Source organism: Gadus chalcogrammus, chromosome 21 (genome assembly GCF_026213295.1).
Source record: "Gadus chalcogrammus isolate NIFS_2021 chromosome 21, NIFS_Gcha_1.0, whole genome shotgun sequence".
NCBI lineage: Eukaryota > Metazoa > Chordata > Actinopteri > Gadiformes > Gadidae > Gadus > Gadus chalcogrammus.
In genome coordinates, this window is record NC_079432.1 from 471,745 (window position 1) to 494,138 (window position 22,394).

At 52.1% G+C, this 22,394-nt stretch overlaps 1 protein-coding gene across 1 annotated transcript in view; it reads left to right on the forward strand.

The window, feature by feature from the left end:
* The window catches only part of col12a1b (collagen, type XII, alpha 1b), a 175,122-nt gene extending 153,087 nt beyond the window's left edge, over nucleotides 1-22,035 (forward strand). The window contains exon 73 of the mRNA XM_056581812.1: nucleotides 21,845-22,035. Within this exon, the coding sequence (XP_056437787.1) occupies nucleotides 21,845-22,035 (191 nt within the window). The remainder of the gene's footprint in view (nucleotides 1-21,844) is intronic.
* Nucleotides 22,036-22,394: the final 359 nt, after the last annotated feature.

Here is a 22,394-nt window from a genome sequence, read left to right on the forward strand (position 1 = left end):
CTGACAGATAACAGAGTCCTACAGAGTCCGCTGTAGTTGATTAATTTATTGAAATCCTGAATGTTTTATTGAATCAGGCTTTCGGAGGAAAGCAGAAGCTATTATTTTGAACCACTGGTGAGACTGTTCTCCCCCAGCAGCCAATACATCGTGACCTCCCTTTGGGTTTAATAATAACAATAACTCTTAAATTTTTCTTACAGATGACTCTCCCTCCCTCCTCACAGTTATCTGATCTTACGTTCAATGAAACATCTGCTCATCAAGTCAGAGTAATCCACTGCTTCCAACAGTGGAACATTTTGCTAATGTCCTCGATTCTCTTTGAGGTAGTATATTCTGCGTAGCAATAGAACCGGGAGTTAGACAAATGGGACATGGTTTTGAAATGAACTGAAAGAGAACTGATTAGCATCTTACCCTAGCTATCTTTGTTGCGTACGGGGAATGGGTTAACCTAGTGTTTGTTAGTGCTTGGCACTTTATCAAGTGATGAAGATCCTTACTGTCCTTACTGACAGCGATATGTTGTTTCTCTTTCTTCTGACAAATGTACTATGTGCTTTGGATAAAAGCGTCTGCTAAATGCCCTAAATCTGAATCTAAGCCTTAGTCCACCAGAGCCGGCTGCACTGTGGTGTCACAAGAACCCCACTGGCAGACAGCTTCCCGATGACATCACCCCCCTATAGGTCTAAACCACCTCAAGATGGCTGCAGGCGTTCCTCTGTATGTATTCTGTGGCTGCAGGCAGGTTTCAGACTATTAACTCTTCCTCTGATTGGAGAAGGCAGGAGCAGCGAGGTCAACCTCATCCACAACAATCTGCTGTCGATCCTGCAGTCGTGAACAGACTCTCATCGGAACGCCAGTCGGGGAAGCCACCGAACTGAAGATGAAGCGACCGCTGCACAGCGTATCTCTGCGTATCTCCTGCTCCGATGGTTTGGGGATTAGTTTCTCTCGAGCCGGCGGCCCAGAGTTTGGCTCGCCGCTCATCTGAGACCCCGCGGATCGGTGCAGTATAGGATGTGATCACATCCACCCGAACCAAACGTTGAGTTCGCTCCCAGTGTTTCTGCGCCGGGAATGCTTCAGAGTTTACGCTGGATGTAAACAGATTAGGGATCTGGCGAGAAGGGGGAGGGGGGGGGTTGGCCCTGTGAGGACGGAACGGCGGATCTGCACAATTATACTAGATTAGCTCCGACCTCCTACCGCTGTAGGTCGGTTTCCCGGGAGAATGTACATATTGTGTTTGGTATTAGCCGCCGCAGTCGAACAGAGTTAGACGTTTCAACAAACAAACGATTACCATCGCGCGTCAGTGTTTTCTCAGGCCTCAGCCCACCGACCAGCGTCGGAACATTTTTTTCCGGAGACATTATTTTTCTAAAGAGGGCTGCCTTCATGTGGACGTCAGATGTTAAAATGTGGACCATTGAAAGAGCGAAATGCCTCGGAGCACATAACCTTCTCCCAGATCTGGCTCCCTCACACATGTGGCTTCTTACTGGGTCCGACTTGGGAAAAACATTCCTTCTGTCTGGAGTTCACCTGCTCTTCCTCAGTAGAAAACCGGCTAGCTCCTTAGCACTAGCTCCTTAGCACTAGCTCCTTAGCACCAGCTCCTTAGCCCTGGCCTTAGCACTAGCTCCTTAGCACTAGCTCCTTAGCACTAGCCCCTTAGCACTAGCTCCTTAGCACCAGCTCCTTAGCCCTGGCCTTAGCACTAGCTCCTTAGCACCGGCTCTTTAGCGCTAGCTCTTTAGCGCCGGCTCCTTAGCACCGGCTCCTTAGCACTAGCTCCTTAGCATTAGCTCCTTAGCACTGGTTCCTTAGCACCGGCTCCTTAGCACCAGCTCCTTAGCATGAGCTCCTTAGCCCCGGTTCCTTAGCCCCATCTCAGGACCAGTGGGACGGAAGGTTCTCTGCCGCCCCTCTGTCACGGAGCGGGGATCTCACCAACAACCCCAGGAACGGGAGGCGAATGCTCTTACCGCTAAGCCCAATGAGCGCAGGGCTTTGGGGGTTGGTGAACGCTAGCACTCTTCAGGGCTCGGGAGTGGAGTTACTGAGGAGGTCCCGGGTCACCTCCGTCAGCCCAGCCTAGCCAATGTGCTTCATGACAAACATTCACCGATGCCATTAGCGGACTAGTCTTAGTAGACCAGTGCAGTGTCTGGTGGGGTGTGGACCCAGCCACCCACTTTAAACCCACTTCTGGGTTTAAACCCCAATGTCTGACTCCTGCCTAACTTAACATTCAGAAAGATGTCTGATTCCTGCCTGTCTTGCAGCAAGACGTTGGACTCCTGTCTGTCTTACAGCAAGATGTCTGACTTGCCTGTCTCACCCTTCAGCATTATGTCTGACTCCTTCCGGTCAGGTTAGGTCAAGGCTTTCCCTACAAGATGATATAGTCCCAGAAGGCATGCAGAGTAAGTATAAGGGAACATAACACCTAAAATGTTTGACAGGAGAGAGAGCGAGAAAAGAGGGATCCAAGCATCAAAGTATCCTATAAGAGGCCAGATTCTTTCGCTCACTGTTCTCCCTTCAACGTGGGTTCCTCAAACCTGTTTCGGAGCAGAAACCTCATGTGGAATCTTATTGATACCACTTGCGGAGCCAGCGTGTTTCCACTGGCTCTTAAAGGTCACGAACGGCGCATTCAAAGTAATTAGCGCCCGCTTGGTGTTGTTGGGGAACGGCGGCGTGCGCAGAGGCTATCCACGCAGGTCGGAACATCTTGAGCTCCGTTTTAACAAGCGATCATTAACGGAGAAACCGGTAAAAAAAGAAGGCAGAAGAATAAAAAGAATATCTAATAAAACCTGGTTTGAGCAGATAAGTATGACACGGGCCTGAGATATTAGTGTTCCATCGTGTCATCAGTTAGGAAGCTCTTCAAAGTCCTCCCGATGAAAGGATCGCTGTTCTAGTCCTCACTAGAGCGGCAGAATCCTACCGCCTGGCGCGCAGTCGGTCAGGAACCAAACAGGCAGTCAGGGAGTCAGACAGGAACCAGGCAGTCGGTCAGGAACCGCACAGTCAGACAGGAACCAGGCAGTCGGTCAGGAACCACACAGTCAGTCAGGAACCAAACAGTCAGTCAGGGAGCCAGTCAGGAACCAGGCAGTCAGTCAGGAACCACACAGTCAGTCAGGAACCAAACAGTCAGTCAGGAACCAGGCAGTCAGTCAGGAACCAGGCAGTCAGTCAGGAACCACACAGTCAGACAGGAACAAGGCAGTCGTTCAGGAACCAGGCAGTCAGTCAAGTACCAGATAGTCAGTCAGGAACCGTTCTCTACGGTGAATAACATGTACGTCATTTACAACCTTTTATATAGAACTTGTATGTTGTTTATAACATACATAGAGCGGACTGTGACAGACAAGGCAATCCTGTCCTGGCAACCAGAGGACTGTGATGGACAAGGGAACTGAGACCTGGCAACCCAACCCACTTCGGCTGTTGTGGAGGGAGCGGTACAAGACATGGCGTGTGTGTGAACCTGTGAGGGCGTCGGCCGGTTAGCGTGTTAGCGTGTTAGCCTGTTAGCCTGTTAGCCTGTTAGCCTGGAGGGTATCTGTCTTGTCGGGCTAGGCGTTCTGCACATTGTGCGCTCGCACACATGACGGCACACGGTAACACACGCACATTTACACACACACACTTCAAACCTACGAGTGAGGAGGTAGATCCCCCACACATAAATACCGACGCTCACACACACACTTTTACTTTCTGCTCTCTGTGTCAGTCGGCCCCTGCGGATTTATGACCAGGCGTCAGACACACACACACACACACACACACACACACACACACACACACACACACACACACACACACACACACACACACACACACACACACACACACACACACACACACACACTTCAAACCTACGAGTGAGGAGGTAGAAGCAGCCTCCTTCTTCCAGCGGAGCGCTCTAGGGCCGTCCTGGCCACTCGTTTCCCTGCTGTTAAACACTCGGGGGTCACGACCCCACGCCTGAAGACCTCTGCTCTTCACGCTCTATAAACACCCTTCTCTCCCTCACGCACACAAAAAGACTCTCACAGAGACACACACAGACGCGCGCACACACAAACACACACACACAGTAGCACACACACACACGCATGCACACAATCAAACTCAAACAGACGCACACGCTCACAGACAGACAGACACACACTCACCCTCATACAGACGCACACACAGACATCCACCCTCATACAGACGCACACACAGACAAAGAGATAAGCTCACGCGCTCTCCCTCCCACACAGACACTGACGAACTCACTGACACAGACAGACAGTGTGATTGTATCTGTCTGTCTCTCACACTCACACTCACACAGGCACGCATTCACAATCACTCTCTGACACACGCTGTCCATCATAAGGGCCCTGCTGACATGTGCCTGGGGGGGGGGGGGGGGGGGGGGCGAACTCTCTGCCCCCCCGCCCCCCCCCGAGCCGTCCTGTCAGAACCTTCTGGAACACACCGCCGGCGGCTTGGAATCAGGGTCCGAGATGGTTTCAGGATCGCATTCATAAATCACCCCCGCTCCACAGACCCTCAGCGTCTCCGTGAGCAGGTCCCGGGGGGAGAGGGGGGCATGAGTTAGGAGACACTTTCTCCTGGCTGTCTCCAGATATCCACTCTGATATAGCCGCCAAGATGGCCGCCTGAGAGATCTTCCCTCACGTCTGAGCTCTGACCGGGATGTTAGCTTAAGAACGATTTAGCAGACACTTTTATCGAGGCAAGTTAAGTCAGATATATTACACTGGGCAAACAGCTGAAGGAGCCCCCCCATTCAAGGTTGGGAATGGGGGGGACACGGGGTTCGAACCCAATCTGGGCTGGAGCATGCTCGCCGCCACGCAGCACTGGGCCCATGCACACTGGCCCATCATGGAGTCAGCGGCACCATGGAGGTCCGGGCCAAAGCCCCTAGCTGAGGGCGCTCTGATGTGTGGCTGTCGGTCTCACTGCTGAGTAGACCACAGCAAAATGCAGACCACAGTGAGAAGTCTTTTGCAGAGCACTTGGGACCAAATGAATAACCCACTTCCACCATAGCCGTGACAAACCTTTTAGTTTCATGTATTCACACCAAGAAGTTTTCTGCTGATTGTCGCTCTATCCCCGGTACTTGTTAAGTAGCACTAGTGCTAGCACTAGTATATAGTGTTAGATGATGCTTTGAGCCGCTACAGAAGGAGGATACTGGCAGACACTTTGGTTCCTTTCCTGGACGTTTTCCACTTTTAATTTTAACCTTAAAACCGAGCTTGTTAAAGATGAACTCCTCCTGGCGTTCCCAACGGAGCAAGCTGGAAGAACACCGTTTGTCGGACGCCATTCCATTCCAGTCAGGAATAAATTGCGATCCCCCGCTGGCCTGCGTCCAGGCGATGTGAGTGAGGGACGTCTGCGTCACGGCTGAGCAATACGAGTATTAGGGTCTGCGCTTTGTTCCATCGCATTCCCGGGTTTTGTCTGGAAACATGACTGATCCGTTTGGAAAAAGAATATGACAGAGCACAGAGTCTGAGTAATGCGAGGCAGTATGGAAACGGAAACATTTTGTTTTACTGTCGCAGATAGGGACAGGAAAGCTGGCAGATGGGCTGATGTTCCTGACAACCACAGGCTAACCGTGAACATTTTTACCAAGACACCCAACCCCCACCTGATAATATTAATCTGTTCAATTTGGATTCGAAACCAAGAGAGGTTTGTCCTGATCCCTGTGTGTGTGTGTGTGTGTGTGTGTGTGTGTGTGTGTGTGTGTGTGTGTGTGTGTGTGTGTGTGTGTGTGTGTGTGTGTGTGTGTGTGTGCGTGTGCGTGTGGTTTTCTGCACCACTTGGCTCCCCGCGCTTTTATTTTGAAAACATCTCCATCTCCAACTTGTAAGTGTAATGAAGATCAACAGTTCTTAAATCACAGTTCTCCTGTGTGTCCTCTATGGGTCTGGACTCAGAACCAGCCATGTGTGACTGGCAGGACTCCCAGGAGAGAACTGGTCCCTAAAGGTGGGGGCGTCCAGAAGATTGACAGGATGTTTATTGCGTGTAGAGTGGGCTTGGTTTCAACGTTTCCCTCCCTGTGGGGGTAGGGGGGGGGGGGGGGGGGGGGGGGGGGCGTTATTCATGCTTGGATGTGTGGTGTCAAGGACAATGAAGTCTATTTTAGATAATTTGCGTTGAGAAGTCCTAACCACCTTGGCAACAAAAATGGTTGGTTGAATTGGTCATGAAATGATGAGTGGGGAGGCACTTTTGTGGTGACCACACCCCTGCCTTTGTTATTTGCCACTGAGCAAGGCACTTGCGTTGAAATGAGGCATCCCAAGGCCTTTTGAGGCTGTCCTCAATTCATCGGAGAGAAGTTTCAAGAACGCTTTGGCTTCCGAAGCACGACACAGTCAAGGGGAACCCTTCAATGCAGGACCTTTTGGAGTCAATGAAGTTATTTCAGCAGAACCTCGTTGTCTTCGACCATGTTTCCGTAACATGGATCCCCCAGAGGCCCACCGGTTTGGAGCCTCTCTGGGAGTTTGGCGTCGAGTGGCCCATCGCTGGACCCCCGCCATCGGGCTGACAGCGTAGGTCCACAGACCGGCTCTCTGGGTGAAGAGAGACAATCCTCCACCATGATGGAGCGACTCAGGAATCACATCTGCGGTATGGCCGCAACACAGCCCAGACTCAGCACTTCTCTGCCTTTTTCCCCCAGTTGTCCCAGGTCCAAAGCTCTTGGAGTTTTGAGTCCGGCCTTCTCAGAGCCAAGCACCTCATCAGCGACAGAGAGAGTGGGACGTACAGCAGCCGCGAAGCCCGTCCAAACATCTCCAGTCGCTTGGAGAGGTGCGCACTGGACACTCGCGCCGGTCGCTAGCGTCTCTGTGAGGCCGTTTGGACGACAGCACTGGGAGAAAGAAAGCCCGTTCTGGGAATTTCAAGGCATCGGAACAATTCTCAGACTCCCCCAGACGACCTACATTCTCTCTTCGCTCTATGGTTTTTTTGACGGACTTCGACAAGACAATGAATCACATTCCCACGCAGGATTCACACAGGGCTGCTTTGGCCTTCTCCTCTCCACCCAAGTGTGTGTCTGTGTGTGTGTGGGCCACCAAGCAAACGTGCCTCGAGGCCCTATGTGTAAGAACAACCATAGAGTTGTTCATTCCAAACCTAGAACCACGCAATAGGCCCGTATGGATAAACGAGAGTGATCGTGTTGCAATTTATACAATTAATTTCAGTCACTCTCCTATCGGTTCAAATAGCCCAAGCAGGTCTAGGGTCGTGTGATGGGTAGGGGAAAGCAGCCGATGGCAGATGATAATAATATACAATCAGCGGCGCTTGCAAGGTTGTGTGAAACGTACTAGGGATTCTATACTCTCCTCATTAGCTCGTTGCATATGTTTCCGTGGTCTCCTGGCCCATCTGACTCCTATTAACACTGGCAGCCAACGAGACTGCATTCTCACACAACTCCACTCTTCAGTTCAACTCACGAAGGCGATGTGAAGGCGGCAATAAAAAAGTTACACCGTCGTTACCGTTGAGTCATGGAAAATGGAGATTTGGTTCACGCATTGACGTCCGTCTCTGGTGCAAGGCTGCCCTCTAGCGGGAAACAAAGGCGCACGTGACGACCAGAGACATACGTTAAATGACGTCAGTCGCCTCCAGGGGTTTGAACGTTAACTGTTTTCAGTTACCTACCTCAAAAACGTTGGGGCTTATTAAGGCAAACAAACCAAAACTAAGTTTCACATTAACGTCGTTTCCCCCTACAACCAACTCTTTACATCATGAGGGAATAGTTTGTGTGCATTTTGAGCCGATCAATTGGACACAGATAATGTTAGACGTTAGCCTAGTGGCTTGAAACTACGGCTGTCAGAGCGGTTCGGCGACACTTCTGAGGTCTGCGGCGTGGTTACGAAAACGCAGCGTTGCCGCTTCGCCCGATGAGGAAAGGCTGTGGGTGCTCTCTGAAGAACAAGGCATTAAAGAGCATGTGTTGGCCCAGAGTCAGCAGTGTCTTTGGAGGAGATATGTCAGCTTCTGCGGTCTCGTTTAAAGTGGTAGGAGTGGGTTGGTCGCTGTGACTGGAACCTCGACCATCTCTATAAACATTGCTGTGGATGCATTTGTCATTTTCCACACTTTTTTGTGGACATCATTTGTGTGGATAACAATAATGTGTCTTAACTAGTTAAAACTGACTCAGGGACTGATTAGTGTTATTATTTTGATATCAGCACTGCATGCTAACATTGTGGGCATGTTAATTAAGCTAGGGGGTTGTGTTTAAATTATATTATATTTGAAACGAGAAATGACTTTCAGGTGTGAGACCAGGTCATTGGGGAACCCATTACTAAGCTGTTTTAAAGAGTATTCTGTTAATGGGGAATTTCACAGAGATAATTCTCCATGACCTGCTGATACGAAACAGATGGGCTCGGCCATTGTGGACTGAACTGTGCATTGTATTGTACAGGCGGTCAACGGTCACACACCGCCATGTGAGCAGGTCTAGGGGGGGAGCAGTGAACTGTGACAGATTGGGCAGGAAACTGAAACGTCTAAACACCGTCTTCGACCGTGGTTCGAATCCGTCTTTTGCGGCGGAGCTGTAGCCTACGTTCTGCCGGCCTCCCGGCAGTGATGTCTATCGGTATCTCCAAAGCTGAACCACATTCCAGCATTTCAGAGAACAGTTCCACACGGAAAGGTACAACCGCAGGTCTACCTCTGCTTCGTCCCACGTTCCCGATGGGATGAAGCCCTGCCCGACAACCTGGGCCTACTGAGAATGTGGACCCCCCGGTCCCCGAGGGACTGAATCAGGTTCCCGGAATCTGAACCACGCTCTGACCCCCCACTGGGGGTCTCTGAACCCCCTTGCATCGTTCTCCTCTGTGTTGGTGGAGGAGGCCACTGTCTGGGGGCTGCGTTGAGGAAGCGCTGGACGGTCGGGCCGTGGTCGAAAGCCTTCTGAAGCCGCGACCCCGAAGCCATCCGTCTTTATGGCTCTATCAAAGATTGTCACACTGATTTAAAACCTGCTTTTAGTGGCCTTATTTAGGGCCCTGTTCACTACGCGGAGGAACCCCCCACTGGCGGTGGGGGTGGTCGTCTGCGTACAGGACGCAACACTGAAACCATGGAATCGGGAATAAATCCATTAATATAATTTGTGTTTGTCTGATCAGAGGGTCAGGGTTCGGACATACTCTGTGTCAGACCTACAAACACATGCTTTAACAAAAGACAGACGATATGTAGGCTATATGTATATATTTATATATATATAGGCCTTGTATAAATCAGTAACGACCTAAATCGGCGTGCAATTCAGTTAAAAGCTTTCATATTTTTTAATTTGTTGAAAAATTCACATCAGTGGAAAGAATATTTTCGTACTACGACCCCAACATCCATTCATAGAGGCAGTGCATAGTGAACCCTCACGAGGGAAATGATGACCAGCTCGCCAGAGTACAGCTACTGCAGAATACAGCTACCACTGAGCTACCACCACAACTGTCTACATGCCATAACCTAGGATGGCCAGCAGGGGGCAGAGTAACAGGGCCAGTAGGGGGCGGCGGTCGTCCGTTCTTGAGGCTAACACATTCACGCTGCACTCGCTGCAGTCTTCTCCACAGAAGCCGCAGGAGTCCATATGCTGTCTGATTCCGGAGGTGTAAGATCTCATCGTCCTCCGTCCTGCGGAAACACAGAAACACACAAAAATCTCTCATTCTTATGCGCCTGCACCGTGACCATGTTAACTGCCTCTCTCTCTGGCATTGCTCGCTCTTTGTCGATCTCTGTCCTCGCGCTCTCTCTCTGTCCGTCTCTCTGTCGTTTCTCTCGGTCTCTCTCTCTTTCTCTCTTTGTCGGTTGCTTTCTCTCTGTCTGTCTCTCTGATGTCGCTCTCTCTCTCTGTCTATCTCTCTGTCATGCTCTATCTGTCTCTCTCTGTTTTTTCTCTGTCTGTCTCGGTCGTCTCTCTCTCTCTGTGTTTCTGTCTGTCTCTCTGCTGCAGCTCTCTGTTCTAGCTCTCTCTCTGTCTCTCTGGTGTAGCTCTCTCTCTCTCTCTCTCTCTCTCTCTGTCGGTTGCTTCCTCTCTCTCTCTGTCAGTTGCCCGCTCTCTGTCTGTCTCTCTGGTGTAGCTCTGTCTCTCTGTCTCTCTGTCTCTGTCTCTCTCTCTCTCTCTCTCTCCCAGTCCCTCTCTGTCGGTTGCCCGCTCTCTGTCTCTCTCTCTCTCTCTCTCCCAGTCCCTCTCTCTGTCGGTTGCCCGCTCTCTCTCTCTCTCTCTCTCTCTCTCTCTCTCTCTCTCTCTCTCTCTCTCTCTCTCTCTCTCTCTCTCCCTCCCTCTCTCCCTGTCGGTTGCCCGCTCTCTGTCTGTCACTCTGGCGTCGTTCTCTCCTATTCCGCCACAAAGACTCAGACTCGTATGGACCCAGAGACAGGTAGTCTTGTCCCACAGGGTCGCAGCAGGTCCGTCTGCTCCAGGGTTCAGAGCCCGTGGAGGGGGTCTTACGCGGCTCGTAGTAGTCCAGGAGGACCACCGAGGCGGGCCGGACCCGAGCCACCATGTGCTCCACAAGCAGGTGGATCTCCAGGCACTGCTCCGCCCGGCTCACCTGCACAACAACACACCTCTGGTATCAGCTAGGGTTAGGGTTAGGGTTGGACGTAGCTTTGGGTAGTTGGAGTTAGACACTGTAGGAACGAAAAACAACACCGTTTTGTGACCCGTTAAATTAAAATTTTGCATTTTTCTAATTTAATATTTAAAAGAAAATTCTCCATGCCTAACCCTAACCTCATCGCTCGCGTTGCAAATGCTGTGTGAGACTTACTCCAACAAGTGGTACCCAGCAGGACGAGAAGGACTGCCTTCATACACCTCCCCCCCCTCCCTCCCTCCCCCCCTCCTCTCCCTCCCTCCCTCTCCCCCTCCCGCCCTCCCCTCCCTCCTCCCTCCCCTAGGCTGTGCAGAGCCGAGGGACCAGAACGTACCGAGTCCAGGTACACGATGACCTTCCCAGGTTCCTCCTCCACCTTCATGGTGTTGTTGTTGGTCTGGACTCCGTCCTGGGCCAGGGTGAACCCGCTGAGAAGCCCCACCTCCAGGAGCGCCATGCCCGTCTGATTCAGCTCCTGCTCCTCCACCAGCCTGGGGAGGGGACACACCAGCAGGTATGGGGACCTCGTGGTCAGGATGTGCATGTGGTCATGACCTATAGACTGTACTTTTTCCTCTTATAATAATCTGAAAGGGCTTATAAAGGTCCTGTGTTTATACCAACAGACTTCATATAAAAAATGTCACACCCAAAAATGGGGTCGAGAGGGGATAATGGATGAGAACGTTATGCTGCTCTCTGTTTGTGTTGCAACAGCCCCCTCTACAGGCCATGTGGTGAAAGCGCACCGGCTAGTTGGTATAATCGTTTGCTGTTGCTGTTTGTTGGATATCTTCAATATAGAAATGCTATGCAATACAATAAACTATGCAAAGCATTTAATTCTTCATGGATATACAATTAACACATTTTTTTAAAGGCTTGTGAAATGATGTTACTATTCAGTCAGTAGTTTAATTCTATAAGTAATTATTTGAAGCAGTCAGGGGGCATCTGGTCCAAGTAACACTCTCACCTCATCATGCCCTCAAAACCCCCTTTATGCAGCAGACTGACTCTTCATCACACAGTCACCTCCCACCTGACTCTTCATCACACGGCCAGGTCTCACCTGAAGCAGACGGACAGGCGTGGAGGTATCCGTGCGCCAAAGAGCGTTTGTCCGTCAAAGAACTGGACGTTGAGATGGAAGGCCTCGTCGTCGCCCACGTGGCGTTTCCTTCTCTCGAGCTCGGTGTTGTTGATGTTGTAGAACACGTTGAGCTGGGGGAGGAGGAGAGGAGGAGAGAGGAAGAGTGGGGAGGAGAGGAGAGGAGAGGAGAGGAGAAAGGAGGAGAGGAGAGGAGGAAGGAGGAGAGGAGAGGGGGGGGATGAGGAGGGGAGAGAGGAGAGAGGTGCGGAGAGGAGGAGAGGAGAGGAGGAGAGGAGAGGAGGAGAGGAGAGAGGAGAGGGGGGGAGATGAGGAGGGGAGAGAGGAGAGAGGAGCGGAGAGGAGGAGAGGAGAGAGGAGAGGGGGGGGATGAGGAGGGGAGAGAGGAGAGAGGAGGGGAGAGGAGGAGAGGAAAGAAGCAGGGAGGAGACCGGAGACCAAAGGAACGGGAAGGAGGTCAACATTTGGGGGCTGTGTTATTTTATTTATTTCTTTCCTCATCATAGAATCAAATCGTGTTAGAAAAACACCTGCGTTTACAGTGGGCCCAGTAACTAGAACCGACTTCAAACTATTTCCAGTTAGCATATATCTGAAGACTAGACTTTGATTGGTCGAAACTGGTGTCATCACGAAGAGGGTTCACATGGGCACGGCATCAACGTGAAATTCAGAGAATGGCAAGACACATTTTCCAAGTAGAATCAAATGAGAACAGCAAATTATAAGAAGAAAATGGATCTATTCCAACAACATTAAGATAACAAGCGTTTAACGTTTAAACGTTTACCTGAACAAGGGCCACCCCCTGCCCCACGGCGGCGACGTGGAGCCGTAATTCACTGGTGGCGTCAATCTGCAAGAGAACCAGAACACACAAATCTTCAGTTAGCTAACTCATGGGCTCAGTAGCTCCGAGGAACCAGAACGAACTGCTCGTCAGTTAGCTAACTCATGGGCTCAGTAGCACCAAGGAACCAGAACGCACTGCTCGTCAGTTAGCTAACTCATGGTCTCAGGAGCACCGAGGAACCAGAACGCACTGCTCGTCAGTTAGCTAACTCATGGGCTCAGTAGCTCCGAGGAACCAGAATGCACTGCTCGTCAGTTAGCTAACTCATGGGCTCAGGAGCACCGAGGAACCAGAACGCACTGCTCGTCAGTTAGCTAACTCATGGGCTCAGTAGCACCGAGGAACCAGAACGCACTGCTCGTCAGTTAGCTAACTCATGGTCTCAGGAGCACCGAGGAACCAGAACGCACTGCTCGTCAGTTAGCTAACTCATGGGCTCAGTAGCTCAGAGGAACCAGAATGCACTGCTCCTCAGTTTGCTAACTCATGGGCTCAGGAGCTCCGAGGAACCAGAACGCACTGCTCCTCAGTTAGCTAACTCATGGGCTCAGTAGCTCAGAGGAACCAGAACGCACTGCTCCTCAGTTAGCTAACTCATGGTCTCAGGAGCACCGAGGAACCAGAACGCACTGCTCGTCAGTTAGCTAACTCATGGGCTCAGTAGCTCAGAGGGACCAGAATGCACTGCTCCTCAGTTAGCTAACTCATGGGCTCAGTGGCGTCGAGGACATCAGACCTGTAGTGGAATGTCAGAGCCAAGTCAAAGCATTAGCATGCTATTAGCGTCTAGTTTAAGAGCAGCCTTATGCGCGATGGTGCCGAATCAAAGGTCAATTAAACAAATCATTATAGAGTTTACATATTTTTGGGCTTTTATTCAAAGTGACCTTAGCTGCATTTGCCCACAGAAGTCCAACGACAGCTCAAGAACAGATGAGAAACCAGAAGCATGGGTTAAATCCAACTAAATGCTTTTCATTGAGACGGTCATTATAATTATAACCGCCATCGCCATCGTTACTCCTGACGGAACAGTTCCACTTCTTCGAGGCGGACGAAGGAGAAGAAGGCGAAAGCTTTACCTGTTGGCTCTGTTTGACCGTGGGGTCCAGGTGGAAGGCCTTACCTGTCGGCTCTGTTTGACCGTGGGGTCCAGGTGGAAGGCCTTACCTGTCGGCTCTGTTTGACCGTGGGGTCCAGGTGGAAGGCCTTACCTGTCGGCTCTGTTTGACCGTGGGGTCCAGGTGGAAGGCCTTACCTGTCGGCTCTGTTTGACCGTGGGGTCCAGGTGGAAGGCCTTACCTGTCGGCTCTGTTTGACCGTGGGGTCCAGGTGGAAGGCTTTACCTGTTGGACGCTGTGGTTGGTGGAGTCCAGGGGGAAGGCTGTACCTGTCGGCTCTGTTGGACCATGTGGTTGTTGGTGTCCAGGATGAAGGTTCCCACGGTGACGCCTCCCGACTCGACCAGGATGGAGAGGTCTGGGCCCTCCGCGCTGGCGAAGGCGAAGACCGACAACGCCTGTAGGGCCACCACGGTATCCTAGCAACACACGCGGTCGCAGGTTTAGCGCTTCACCGTCACGTCCGACGGGGCCCCCTGCCGTCCGGCCACGCCTGGACGTAGCCCCACTCCGCTCTCCGCCTCAGGGTCTGGACTCTTGACCATCAGGGGGTCCAGGGTGAGGGGGGTTCCCCCGGTCCCCAGAGGATCCAGGGTGAGGGGGGTTCCCCCGGTCCCCAGAGGGTCCAGGGTGAGGGGGGTTCCCCCAGTCCCCAGAGGGTCGAGGGTGAGGGGGGTTCCCCCGGTACCCAGAGGGTCCAGGGTGAGGGGGGTTCCCCCAGTCCCCAGAGGGTCCAGGGTGAGGGGGGTTCCCCCGGTACCCAGAGGGTCCAGGGTGAGGGGGGTTCCCCCGGTACCCAGAGGGTCCAGGGTGAGGGGGGTTCCCCCGGTCCCCAGAGGGTCCAGGGTGAGGGGGGTTCCATGGTAACTGGAGGGTCTAGGGTGAGGGGGGGAGGTATACTGGGAATCCCTTTGGGACCTGAACTGGGATTATGGGCTAAACCGATAAAACAGAATTGAATGACCACATGCTGCTACGATGAGGGGGGCATGGGGGCACAATACCCTACAGTACCCAGTGGACCCAGTACCGCGTACCCTCCCAGTGAACCCAGTGGACCCAGACGGGGGGCCTCACCTGCGTGCTGCCGTACCCCCCAAGGTGGTTGCGCTGCTTGGTGAGCCACTTCATGATGGGGATGCCCTCCTCCAGACGGCCCAGCAGGTGCAGCGACAGCAGGGCGTAGGCGGCCATCTCGATGTCGGCCGTGCGGGGCTGCCAGGACCGGGTCAGGCCGGGCTCGGACGCCCTCCAGAAGGGCACGCCGTCTGGACACCGCAGAGGGGGAGGAGGGGGTCGGTATCACCGCGACGACGGCACAGAAGGAAAGGCTGGCGGAGCCAGGGTCCGATGTTGCGGCGGTACCTCTGATCTGGGCGCGGCCAACCAGGGTGTCCCAGGCGCTGCTGGCGCTGGCGCTCTCGGAGAGGGCCAGGGCGTAGGTGACCAGGCACAGGCCGTAGTCACTGGAGATGCCCAAGGCCAGGCGGGTCTCCAGGTACATCAGGGCCTCGGACACCTGGGTGCTGTACTGGCTCTGGGGGCGCAGGGGAGACGGAGGCACCTCACTACGGGGTCGGAAGGAACACCTGAAGACCTCGCTAACGACCCCCGGGGCGGATCAGAACAGGACGAGGAGAACAAATACGCTCTTTTGAGTTCGGCCTTTGGATGACGAATTTGACAGAGCATATCCCAAACATGTAGAAGGACATCCCTCTTTCGGAAGTCCCGTCCCCTCTAACCGAAACAGACATCGGTCCCGCCCTCTCTGTTGCCAATGACTCTCAGTTGGAGTAGGGCTGGGAGATTAATCGAATTTTGATCGCGATCTCGATTTTAGCGTTGAGCGATCACAAAACCAATATAATCGAGTTGTCGATATTAATTATCTTATTTTTTTTATTCATTAAATGTTTTATAGAAAGTGCAGAAGAGCTGGATACATATCGGTACATTATTTTAGATTTGAACATTTCTTTTTGACCATTTTGTGTATTTTTTTAAGTCGAAAGTTCTCAGTTACAAAGTTACAATGTTTTTTGGGAGAGAAGTGCTGAATAAAATACATCATGTTTTCAACAAAATAATAACCGTTTGAATAATCGTGATTTCAATATTGACCAAAATAGTCGCGATTATGATTTTTTCTAAGACGAGCAGCCCCGTTATTTGGAGCGTCCTGTTCCAGATGTTCCGTTGTTCGAGGAGAACCCCTGGAGCGGCAGTCCGTCCGTCTGTCCCCGTGTCCCCGACTCACCCGGACCTCGTCGTCTTGGAGGAGGGCCATGAGGACGTAGGCGGTGAGGGAGGCGGGGCCGTCCAGACCGCCCTGCAGCTCGGTGTGGATGACCCGGCCCGGCTCCAGGTAGCCGCCGTCCGGGCCCAGCTGGCCGCTCAGCCAGCTGGCCGTGCGGGCCAGCACCCTGGGGTCGATGGGGATGAACCTCCGGGCCGGCAGGAAGCACCGCAGCACAAACGCAGAGAGCCTGAGAGGGGTGGAGGCGTAGACCCGACCGGTGAGTGTCTGGGGTACGTCTGGGTATCTGGGATACACCTGGGGTACCTCTGGGTACGTCTGGGTATCTGAGATACACTTGGGGTACCTGGGGTACGTCTGGGTACCTGGGTTATTTGGGGTACCTCTGGGTACACACAGCCTGGGGTACCTGTGGTATTTGGGGTACCTCTTGGTACACCCAGCCTGGGTTACCTCTGGGTACCTGGGTTATTTGGGGTACCTCTGGGTACACACAGCCTGGGTTACCTCTGGGTACCTGTGGTATTTGGGGTACCTCTTGGTACACCCAGCCTGGGTTACCTCTGGGTGCCTGTGGTATTTGGGGTACCTCTTGGTACACCCAGCCTGGGTTACCTCTGGGTATCTGGGGTATTTGGGGTACCTCTTGGTACACCCAGCCTGGGTTACCTCTGGGTATCTGGGGTATTTGGGGTATCTCTGGGTGCACCCAGCCTGGGTTACCTGGGGCCACACAGCCTGTGTTGGGGGTACACCAAGCTGTAACCTGAGCCATGATATCACTCGTAGACCTTGCCATCATATCAATCAAAGAAAATGTTAAAAAGTGAAGGTGATACCATGTGCTTCCAGACGAATCGCTTTCCCCAAAAGCGCTGAACGAGCCATCCTCTCTCTGGTAGGACAGCTCTCGCTCGTAACCTGGTGAGAAAAACAACATGGCCGCCGGGTCAGCTATGGTGGCCTGCAAATGCACATCACATACTTTGAGAGTAGGGCGCTATACCTGACTATGTCGTCGTGACGACAGGCATGATGGTGAGAGAACGTGTTGGAAGAGAGACGGTATGTAGCAGAGAACCAGCACGGTGGGGCAGTAAGTGGCCACCACATGGCAATACCTGTGTAGTGGCCTAGGTCACTACAACAAGTTTTTGTAACATGAGTTAAAGAGGGCGGGACTTCCGCTCAGTCCTCAGAGGGAAGGAAGTCAGTTTCAGTAACTCTCCTTTCTTCTGACTCATGTACTTAGTTCCATGTCGCCTTGGATAGAAGCGACAAGAATCAATGTAAATGGTCTCCGTCGGTCGCACCGCCCACCTTTCTGCATGAACATGGTCGCCCTGGCGACGGTCCCGGGGGCAGACTGTCCCGAGCGGTCGAGGTACTGGAGGACGTAGACGTTGGGGGCAAAGTGGATCATGTTCTGCTCGCCGCAGCCGTAGGGCATCTGGATCAGGGAGTCCAGACCCTCGATAGAGGGGCCCAGGAGGTCACCTGGGGGAGGGGGGGGGGGGTCATGGTTAACCGACTGCATTTATATAGTGCTATTCTTGCCAGTGGCCGCTCAAAGCGCTTTTACAATATTGCCCAACGTTCACCCATTCATGCACACATTCACACACCGACACCGGCGGAGTGTACCCCTCAGGGCGTCACGCAGCTCATCAGGAGCGGTCAGGGTGAGGTGTCTAACCCTAACCGGGGACACTGCGACGCTCATTTAGGCTTTCATCCATGGGTCATCCGAAGTGGTCATAACCATGATTATATTGGCATCACAATCGGAGTGTGTGTGATCAGAGTCTGACGGGGGGGCCGGTGACTCCGGGGTCCCGGTTCGGGGCCACGTCGTCGTTGATACTGACCCACCACCGTCATCACAGCCCTCTCGCTGCCCGCCACGACATCTGTAGGGAAGTCAAACTCAAGCTCCCCGATGAAACTGCGGTTCCCCAGCGACGGCTCCACGAACAGGGCGCTGGAGTAGGTCTGTTCCAGCCCCTCGGCCTGCGGAACCAAGAGGATAACGTCGGACACAGCGGATGTGGCGGCTGAACTCCTTAGCGACATAGTGAGCAGGGCAATTAACCCCAAGAGGCCCCCCAGCCCTCCTACCTGTAAGTCCTTTTGGATGAAAGTGTCTGATAAATGACTAAATAAACATCGGTGGAGAGCAGTGAATATAACTCAAGCTTATATACGATGGCAACATCTGTCGGTGAACTGGAGCGAAAAAGGTTCTCAGTATAACATGAAATCAGTTGAGAATACTCACTACCATACTATAGTCATAGAATCAAATGAGGTAAACAACATGGAGGCCGAGGTCCTTCCCAACCTTCGAGGTTCGTCTCTAAGTCATCTAAGTGGGTTTCCTCCCACACAAGCAGCAGCAGCGTCCTCCATCACCTTCACGAGGACGTTCCGCCTGACGGCGTCGCTGGCTTGGGACGACACGGCCTTCACCGAGATGGGCATCTGTCCCAGGGCTAAAGGCCTGATGGGAATCTTGAGGTTCGTGCCACCGTTTCTTTTGACGAGCACCTCGCGTAAGCTGGCCATCTGGAGCCCAGGGACGTCCGGGAAGACGAACTCGAAGGAGGCGCTGTATGCAACCGTCACTGTGACCTGAAGAGAGAAGGTCGGGGGCACGCCCGGATCACATTCCACGTCCGGGAGAGGAGGTCCATCGGATTAACGCTAGGGTTTCGGTTCCAAACCAGTTTGGAACCGAAACCCTAGACCTCAACAGAGAGCGACTGGATACAATGGCTGACAATGGCTGCCCGCCCTCCCCAGACTTGGCTGCATACATAGCCAACAAAACATGGAATCTTGTAGCTGCCGTGTGTCCAAGGGCATGGAGAGGAGAGGGGAGGAGGTCAGAGGTGGGTCACCTGGAGGTCCATGGCCAGGTAGTTGTAGAGGTTGAGCTCGAGGACCAGCTCCTCTCCACGGACGATGCAGGCGGGGAGATTCAAGGTGATGAAGAAGTCCTGGAACACCGTGAGCTGACCACACATGGAGACGTTTGTTAGGACAGATCTGGACAGAGTCGTGGTTGGGTATTTGCTCGTGGTAATGGTGAGGGTGATGCTTCTCCACGGTTACATTTGGGGCCATAGTTGTCATGGTTACAGTTGTCACTATGCATAGCTTTGGTTGCAGTCGGCATCAGCGACCTCGGCTTGTACAGTTTAAAACCCGTGACCCCGTAGTATATGTTGGGAGTATTGTACTTTGGGCTAGCAGAATGACAGTATATCCTAACATCGTGCTCAGAGGTGCCCCTTGGGACGCAGTATGCCATCCCGGACCCGTGGTTACCCGTGCCGGTGTGTCCAGAATGCCCAGGCCCAGGTCCTCAGACATGACGAAGGCGGTGGCCTGCCAGGTGGTGATGCTGTCGGGCACGGTGAACGTCCTCTCCGAGGTGTTCGCCTCGCTGGGATGGGGGGGCACAGGGTACAAAGGTTCACGGCCCTGGTGGCTACCCGACCTCTTTGGGTCTGACACTCATCTGCTGGCTCCACCTGGTGGTGCGTCCGCCCTGCGTCTGCCCGGGGCGATGTCCCAGTGAACGTGTGTACATCGCACCGCGCTAAGGGATTGGTAGTAGTTTGCTCGGGGCTACAAATCACTAGTCAGTTCTTTTGCACAGGGCCCTTTGTTAGAGCTTTCAAACCTTTTAATCTATAAAGATAGTTATAATCGATCATCAAATACCGATAGTTAACATCTCTCTTGACCGCATATGCGAATCAGGTGACCCCAAACAGACCCCATATTTGTTTTATTGAATTTTTTATAAATAAAAAATAAAATACAATTTCTCAATTGAAGAAAATAATTTTTGATGTAGGCCTACAGTTAGTAATTAAATTGATCAAGGGGCTTTATTTAAAGTTACAAAAAGAATACAGATAAAACGCAACTCTGATGTCCCCCCGCTGGTGAGGACCATCAAAAGTGACGTCATTGTTTGCGTTTCAGGCGTCCACACAAATCCTAACACGAAACCGCATAGGTCCGGATAGATTTGAAACCACCCTCAGACATGGTTTCAGAAATGTGCAGTATCGGGCACCGGATTCGCCGGCTCCGTCTGGACAGTCGGCCGAAACGCACAAGACTTATGCGGTTTCACGCATGTACGGACGCATGTAGGGTGAACAAGACTTATGCTGTTTCACCAAAAAATGTGCTCTGTGTGGATGGGGACTGAGAGCGCTCTCACCCTGTGTAGATGTCCATCCACAGCAACGTCTCCGGGAAGTGGCGGCGTTCCCTGGGCTCCGCATGCTCCTCCTCTTCCTCATTCATTGTGTCCTCACCGAAGAGAACCATCACTGCTCAGATGTAAGGCGAATGGCCAGGTTCAGCTTTTACCCACGTGGTTGTGCGAATGTTGATTGTTAATACTTACACTCATGTTCCTGTATGGCGTTCACCGTGGCGTCCGTCAGCACTATGAGGCCACAGGACTAGACAGCAAAGACCAGGAGAACAGAAAGATTTCATTAGGACGAGGTGTTATAGATGCATAACATGTTGCCAAACCTCTTCAGCTGTCCCACCCCCGCCTGTGGAGGTAGTTCTGGGCCAGGTCCAACCCAATGTTTTGCACAGTAAAAATTAGCAAAACATTCTCAAAAGCAGGGATAACTAACATTGTTTCTGTGTATTGAAATCAGAAATACTAATGAGTGAATGAAACAATCAAGGCATACATACATACATATTATATTATTATATTATATATTTTTGATGTTCGTGGCCATCCTGTGATCCACTTGGTCCTGGGATATGACCCACATATGGGTTTCGACCCAGTTGACGTGGTTTCCACGGGTATCACCGTGACGTGTCCTCAGTCTGCAGAGATCACAGCTCAGATTGCCATGTGAGCGACAACATAATCGGTCGTTCAGCCAAGAGCTGAGGAAAAGGGGCGGCTCTGCTGGAAACTGTCACGTTAGATCTTGGAGACAAGACTGTCTCCGTGTGTTTGGTCCAGGGTCTTCACAGGACAGGGCTTACCTCGAAGAGGGATGAGGGGTCTCCGATGCTCCATTGATCAGGGTGGTACTGCTCACTCACACCGCCATACAACTCTTTCAGCACCTGACAAAGGAGACACAAAACATCCTCAGAGGGATTTTGTTCCGGCAATCATACGCCCATACCGAAAAAAAACATCACCAGAGGCTCTGAGCCGTTAGGGAGAAGGGAACCAAGAAAGAGGAGGCAAGAGATTGTGGCTCATCGCTGCGCAACCGATACGTGGGTGGGGTGGAGGGCTCCGATGTCCTCGGTGTAACTTCAGGAGGTTGAAATATGTAGTTAGTGGGAAAACCAGAACCTTTCAGAGTTTTTACACTGGGGACAATAGCATAGTCTCTATCGCTAACCCGTTCACATAGTGTTACACCTCGGACGAACACACTTAGAAGATAGATGAATGGAGGAATTATATCCAATTATAACAGCAAATCCCTCAAAATTTGGATGCTGCCATTGGGAGTTTCACAACATGCCTGAGATTTTTTGGTAGAATGTGGAAAATTGCCCAAATTGGGAGCTGATTCTGCCAGATTCGGCTCCGGGGGTCCATCGCTATTCCAGGAAAAGTCCGGAAAAAACGCCAGCGAACAACAACACCCCAATATCCTCCGCCCTCACCGACGCCGTGGTGATGTCGTTGGTGGAGTTGTGCTGGTGCGTTGCCGTGTCGACCACCAGGATGCCGACCAGGGGCCGGGGCTCGGACACGGAGAGCCTCAGGGATACCTCCTCCCCAGGACGCCGCTGCCCCTCGCTCCAGCTCAGCGACACCTGCGGAACCCAACGTCAACACGCATCCACCCATGGAATCACCCATGGGTGGACGGTTCTACTGTGATGCATACCTGCTATCATCTACCTGTTGTGTGTAGCCAACACTTTTGTGTTCCTGAATTAAGCTGTTGAGTTCAACAAAGTCCATAATTCTTCTTCTTCAAAAAAAGTAAACCTAATTCCAAAGCCATTTGCTTGAAACTATTTCCACAATTTAGACAACTAAAACTTTCATCCAAAGCAAGTTACAGTGAATCCAGAGCCGAGGCATTAAAGATCAGGTCAGGGCAGTCTAACAGCGCAGCCACTATACTGCATATACAGCACACATATCCCTACAAAGACAGACTTTTTGCAGGAGGCAGGTTTGCCCTTTGGATGTTTAGGATGATGGGGGTGTTATATTGAGACCTGTGAAGCCCCCATGAGAGACTGTAACTGTGACAAAAGACTATAC